At 36.4% G+C, this 7,123-nt stretch overlaps 1 protein-coding gene across 1 annotated transcript; it reads right to left on the bottom strand.

The window, feature by feature from the left end:
• Positions 1-629: 629 nt before the first annotated feature.
• On the bottom strand, positions 630-6,539 carry LOC147387627 (nicotianamine aminotransferase 1-like). Its single transcript, XM_086420762.1, has 7 exons — positions 6,114-6,539; positions 2,621-2,960; positions 2,308-2,526; positions 2,148-2,207; positions 1,607-1,762; positions 1,434-1,527; positions 630-1,004 (listed from the first exon to the last, which is right to left on the bottom strand). Exons 1-7 carry the CDS (start codon positions 6,401-6,403, stop codon positions 886-888), a joined length of 1,278 nt encoding a protein of 425 aa, XP_086276888.1. The 5' UTR covers positions 6,404-6,539; the 3' UTR covers positions 630-885.
• Positions 6,540-7,123: the final 584 nt, after the last annotated feature.

Raw genomic sequence — 7,123 nt, 5'->3', positions numbered from 1 at the left:
AACCAATTGCATATTCCATTTGCAAAGGACCATGCAATTGCAGAAGGATGTTAGAGGATAAGATACATTGTATTAAGATGCATGAAATACACTGTATCCTTGTTAATGTATCTCATCACAAGTGGAAGGTTGTGATGAAAGATATTCTAGAATATATATTGATATTTAGAATATATCAATTAAGATATTTTAGAATATTTATATGATATAGCTAGGCAATGGGGGCTAGCTATGATGATTTCAGCAATTGGAATGGGTGGTATTGGGAATATTTATTATTTTTGTCTCAAAATTTATGGAAAAATGAGGGATAACAAATGTGGAAGAGAAGTTTTGGCTTCAGGTTTGTAGGTAATCTTTTCTGGGAAGGTCTTCTCATATATGAGCTATGCCCATGAATGTTGTACTTTATTTTTGTACAATAAAATTCCATTTTTGTTTGCTTAGAAAAGAGAAATATTACACACCAGGGCAGTTGATATAAATTTTAGGCACTAAAATAGTTCCTAAAATATCAAATATTTATTTTAAGCTCTTACTAGAGTGCTCTCAAGTGTAGTAGCAAATTTCTCCAAAAGCTATTCAAAGGAAACTAACATGTCTTCCACATTTATCTATCATAACCAATATATCAAATAGTCATTTCATTTCAATAGCAAACAGGCCTCTTGTTTGCTCAAGGAAGCCCCAAGGATAGAAAATTGTCACATAAACTTTAGTTGAGAAACAGAAACAAGCAAAGCTCACGCAGGTGAAGATCACCGTCACTCGCGATTGCAAACATTGATGCATGACTTTTATTCATAAACAAGCAAAGCAAAGAGATCCAACGCGCAATTGAAGAACACCGTCCAATTGAATGACACAACTGGTTGGCATTTCTCTTTACTGTTGCTTGGCACGCCTCTCGCAGAACGATTTTATCCTTCCGAGACCCTCTTTAAGTGAAGATGGATCGATAGCAAAAGTTATGCGGAGCCAATTTTTCAGTCCCACTGCCGTTCCTGCAAGAATGCCAATCCTCATGGTTAAAACCAGTCAATCTCGACTAGACAACCTCGCAAACTCACACCTCTCCAACCATTAGGCCAAAATGAAAATAAACAAAAATAAATAAATAAAATGTTGTAGTGATTTTTCAAGAGAGATTCTATTGCCATACCAACTTTTGCTAACGCCACCCCAATTCATATGTAAATCATCAAAGAATTAGCACAAATCTTGGGGTGTCGTTAGCGAAAGTTGGTGTGGCAATAGAAGCTCTCTTGTTTAAACTTAAAAAATATGTGTACCACATTACTATCATAATCATCAGAGACCTCAATCCAAGCAGTTGTGATCATGGTTGAAAATGATGTCTTAAATCACATTATCGTTGTGAAATAATGTGTTATTGACTGATAATTAAAAGTTAGTATTGTTTAAACTCTCACCAGGCAGAACAATCACAGATTCCTCTTTGGCAAGCTTAAGACAGAAATCCGTATCATCATTGATGTCTTCCAAAAGTGATGCATTCAGCTTTACCTGCATTGAAAACATAAGATCATTTTCGTGAACACGCACATTTCAAGAACAGAAAACACCAAATCTTACAAATCCTCACCATTACAAACATGGATCCTTCTGGTTTGTGAGGACAAGTAATCCACTTCATCTCCTTAATTTCATCATAGCAAATGTCTGCAGATTGCCTCAGCAAATTAACAATCTTGTTGAAGAAATCATCTTTCGTTTTCTCAAAGATTTGTGGAACTGCACCCTGACGTACCAAAAACATTGTTAAAACACAGAATCAAAGAAAATAAATGGAAGGTCTCATACTGCTCAATGACAGGCGAAATTAACAATGACAGATGCATTCAGATACTCGCATCTGTCAATCCTATGTTGCATGATATGGGTACGGGTGCCAATAGTCTAACACAATTTAAGTGTTAGGTTTGGGTAACCTGGAAAACAGGATTTGCGGATTTGATGGTGTATTCAAACAATATAATCCTGACCTATAGAATTTATTTATTTATTTATTTTTATCTGATATGTGCACAAATAATTCACCTATTTAGAAGAATCCATGCATCGTTGCACACTAGTATTTAAGTATAAATCCTTCTCCAAACAAACAAATAAAGATAATTAAAGACCTGAACGAAGGTTGCAGGGTCACAGGAGATATTGAGAAAAGCTGTAATGCATTCAACAATCTGAAAGAGAACAAAGAGTGAAGATAAGTTAGGATTGACCAAAGCCAGATAGGTAAGAATTAAGGGGTACATAAGAAAACAAGACACGCGGAATAAGAACCTTCGTTTCTTTTAGGAAACCATTGGGGTCACTTGTAACGATCCAACCAAGTCGCCAACCAGGCACTATCCATCTCTTGGATATAGACCCGAGAGTTAGGACAGGAACTATTGAGCCAAATACTCCCATCGGCACAAATGGGTTACTTCCAAAGGTGAGATGATCATAAACTTCATCAGCAATTACAAGAATTCCAAGCTTTCTTGCAGTCTCAGCAACCTAAATGCAATATAACAACAATCCGTTAGAACACGTCATGCAAAAAAAAAATAATAATAATAATAGAGGCCAGATCTTTAAAGAGCTCACTCACCTCCTTCAAATGTTGATACGTAAAAACATTCCCACAAGGATTTCCGGGATTTATAACAACCATTGCAACAGTATTCTTATCAGCAAGAGCTTTGACAGCATCAAGGTCGACCTCCCAACCCTTGTCAGGGAGAAGATCAAAATGCCTAACTTCGAGATTGCTAAAAGATGCACGGGCTTCATAATATGGGAAACCTGGCCTTGGAAGTAAGATATTTGCACCAGGACGAGCTAGGACAGACAGTACAACCTCGATCGCTTGCGTGCAACCAACTGTGAGAAATACATCATCGTCTGATAGCTTATATGGAAGATCACGAGAGAGATATTCCGCTACAGCTCTGTTTGAAAGGAATTTATAAATAACAAAATTAGATTTTTGAAAGAAAAAAAAATGTAAACAATTGACCAACTTGAGTATGCATCCACTACCAATCTTGCACACCTCCTTGAATAAGAATGCACCAAGATGTATGATGATGAGTTCATGTAAGATCATTCCTTAGCCTACTCACCCCATCTTCAAAAAGCAAACATGCCCTAGAGGCTACACAACTTCAATGGCAATGAAGCACCCGGGATGCTTTAAATATCATGGGGTTAGTGGGCCCAATTGAATATGCTACAATGCATTTTCAAAGAAAGAACATCATATTATGATATTATGTTAATTAAATTTCATAGAGTGTGTACCTCTAATGATGTCTCAGTATATGTGCTTCACTAACTTTCTTAATGTGAGACCTTGTATCAAACTTGTTCTCTTCGTCTGAACATGGCTTTAAATTTCAGTCAAAGGGACGCTTAACGGGTCCCCATCATGGTTTCTTAATATTTTCTTTCTAAAACCAATCATTTTCAAGCTCTTCGACGAATCAAACTAATTTTATTCTATTTAACCTCATTTTCAATCCATCAATTTGAACATCATCTTAATCCTTGTAGAAAATCCTAGAATTTTCTAACAAAAAATCTCATCATCTTATACTTCAAAAATATTATCTCGTCCTTTAGATATAAAGAACTAAGTAGATTAATCTTAGGATTGAAGATGACTGATTTTTATAAGAGATACCCTTGACTTGCATCTTCTCTCATAGACTAACAAGAAATGATCTAAATACCCTTTTCTTCAACCTCTACAAAAAGACACTTGAATGTTCAATCATCTTCAAGCTCTTCAATCTTAACTATAGTTTGCCCCCCTAGAAGAAAATCAGGACTCTACCCCTAAGTTTGCTCGTGCCGCATCCTCTTTGGGGTTAAGGGAGGTAAAAGTGAAAACATAATAAGTTGGAGAGAAAAGATAATAAAGTGGGTTAAAGAGGTAAAAGAAGAAGGAAAGATAATAAATTAGAGAGATATTATTGAAAAAGATAGAGACAATAAAATTGAAGGGACTGATGAGAAAAGATAATAAAGTGAGGTAGTATGGACCACACTCCACTGTAATTGGAGTGAAAAGTTTGTGCCTCATAAAACTATAACTAGAGTGGGACTCATTGTTGTGTTTTATTATATCTATTTATACAATAAAACACAACGATGGACCCCACTTCAGCTAAAGTTTTGTAGAGTATGAAGATTGAGAAAAATGAATAGGGTCCATACAACCCCACTAGCCTTTCCTCTTCTCTCCCTTCAACTTTATTGTGTAGACCCTCCCTCATTTTCTCAATATTTATACACCACAAAACTGCAACTAAAGTAAGACCCATTGTTATGTTTTATTATATCTATCGATATAATTAAACATAAAAGTGGACCCCACTTCAACTACAGTTTTGTGGAGTATGAAGATTGAGAAAAATGATGGGGTCCACAACCCCACTTTATTGCCTTTCCACTTCTCCCCCTTCAACTTTATTGTTTTCCCTCCCCTTTTCAATAAGAAACATACTCAAAGATGGTTACCCCTAAATTTGCTCGTGCTGCATCCTCTTGAGGGTTAAGGGGGGCAAAAGTGAAAAAAAAAATAAGTTGGAGAGAAAAGATAATAAAGTGAGTTAAATAAGTAAAAGAGGAAAGATAATAAAATTAGAGGGATATTATTAAAAATGATAGAGACAATAAAATGGAAGAGACTGATGAGGAAAGACAATAAAGCGGGGTAGTGTGAACCCCACTCCACTGTAATTGGAGTGAGAAGTTTATGCCTCACAAAACTATAACTAGAATGGGGCTCACTGTTGTGTTTTATTATATCTATTTATACAATAAAACACAACAGTAGACCCCACTTCAGCTAAAGTTTTGTGGTGTATGAAGCTTAAGAAAAATGAGTGGGGTCCACACAACCCCACTTTATTGCCTTTCCTCTTCTCCCCTTTCAACTTTATTGTGTGGATCCCCCTCCTTTTTTCTCAATCTTTATACTCCACAAAACTACAATTAAAGTGAGACTTATTAACATGTTTTATCAATATAATAAAACACAAAGGTGGACCTCATTTCAACTACAGTTTTGTGGATTATGAAGATTGAGAAAAATGATAGGGTCTACAATCCCACTTTATTACCTTTCCACCTCTCCCCCTTCAACTTTATTGTTTCCCTTCCCCTCTTCAATAAGAAACGTACTCAAGGACAGTTATCCTTCATCTTTTGTCTTCTTCTTCTTCTCCTTCCCTAGAATACCCTCAACTTTATTGACTTTTCTCTTCTATCCACTTTCAAGACACCCCTACAATTTTTAATATTGCTTTTTTTCCTTTTTTAATAATACCTTTCCAAATTTATTGTTTTTTTTCCTTTTCAATAAGAAACGTACTCGAGGACGGTTGTCCATCTTCTTTTGTATTCTTCTTCCCTTCTCAAGAATACCCCAAATTTTATTATATTTTCTCTTCTACCCTTTTCCAAAACACTCCTATAACTTTCAATATTCTTTTTTCCTTTTTCAATAATACCCAGTGGGCCCACACTACCCACTTTGTTGTCTTTTCTCTTTATCCCTTTCAACTTTATTGTCTCTATACCAAGAGGCACAAGTCAATTTTTAGAACGAGATTGTGTGTGTTTGGTAATACTTCCTAAGTCTGAATGGAGATGGTCCACTTTTAAAATTCAGACTTTAGAAGTTTTATTTCCGTTTGTTTTGGTTCAGATTTCAGACTTCAGAACCAAAATTCAGAAGTTTTGAACCAGCAATGGAGAGATGCTGGATGAAACTTTGAAGTCTGATTTCTAGTTTCAGACTCCAGTTTTCAGAAGTGTTACCAAACATAACTACGTTTGGATAGAGCTTCTTGGCAACTTCTGTTCCTGCGGTGAGTTAGGAAACGTTTGGATAGGTATTTGCTCTTGGGCAGAGAGGTGTATCCACACAGGGCCTATACCTCCCGTTCATTTTTTTTAAATTTTTAGACGAGACTGTCTCAAACGTATTCGGAAAACTCGTCCGACACGACTCGGTATCGGCGGGCATGGACGAGACGAGACATGAAAACTCCCTCTGCAAAATTAAAATAAATAAATAAAAACCCTAATTTTACCTTCTCGCGGGAAGAACACCAACAGTAGGGGAATAACCATTGAAGTCAGCAGATCGAACAGCATCGATGATTGCGTCTTCGGCCATATGAGTAGTTCGAAAGCAGGGGAATGCAGAGGGATCTCCATGTCCAAGAGGAATCTTCGTTCTCTCATCTGATGGATCCAGAGATGCCATTAGTTTGTTGAGAATCTCTCTAATGGTGAGAGAACCAGCCATGTTAATCTTCTCATTCGCTCTGAAACACCATACATCTTCTCTGCTCTCTCCGTTAATCCCTCCGTTCTCCATCTCTCTCTCTCTCTCTCTCTCTCACTCTCTCACAGTTCTTCTAGGAATTATGGGTCTGGTTCTCTTATACGGTTAAAGAGTGAGTTTCTGGCCTCCAGTAAGAGCCCTTGAACCACTCATCGAAAAACCAGAAGTAAGACAAGAGACTAAGTGACGTGTGGCGGATGATTCCTTACAAAATGGTTAGAAATGAAACTGATGTTCATCATTTTTTTTTACAAACTCCTCCATATTTTGGTGAATATTTGATATACCCTCCTATGTTTTGAAATAGATGATATACTCCTTGACGTTTATCTTTACTCATAGATTAATTAAAATGACCTAACTACCCTCATCTATATCTATTACATAAAACACTGTTTTACACCCTTAAAAGACATTTCGCGATCTAAGATGGGATTGAAAAAGATCCAACGGTTGATCCATTACAGTGTCCGATTTAAGAACATTTTTAACGTGTCAAGTTTGATTGGAGAGATTAAACACGTTGGCTTAGCATATTTATCCAAAAAAAAACAAAAAATAGACTTAGCATGCCGTGTAGACGCCTTTCCTATATTATAGAAACGGAACACCAAAATGGACCCCGACTCTAGAGAAGAATTCCAACACGTTAATTATTTCTCTTTTGACGTTTTGCATAGTTTAGAGAAATTATGATTTCAAATCTTACTAAGGTTTGTTATGCCCACAAGGATTACCACATTGGCCGTCCAA

The sequence above is a fragment of the Akebia trifoliata genome, chromosome 13 (assembly GCF_017979445.1).
Source record: "Akebia trifoliata isolate Shusen 1 chromosome 13, ASM1797944v1, whole genome shotgun sequence".
NCBI classification, from domain to species: Eukaryota; Viridiplantae; Streptophyta; class Magnoliopsida; order Ranunculales; family Lardizabalaceae; genus Akebia; species Akebia trifoliata.
This window is presented reverse-complemented; position numbering and strand designations above follow the sequence as displayed.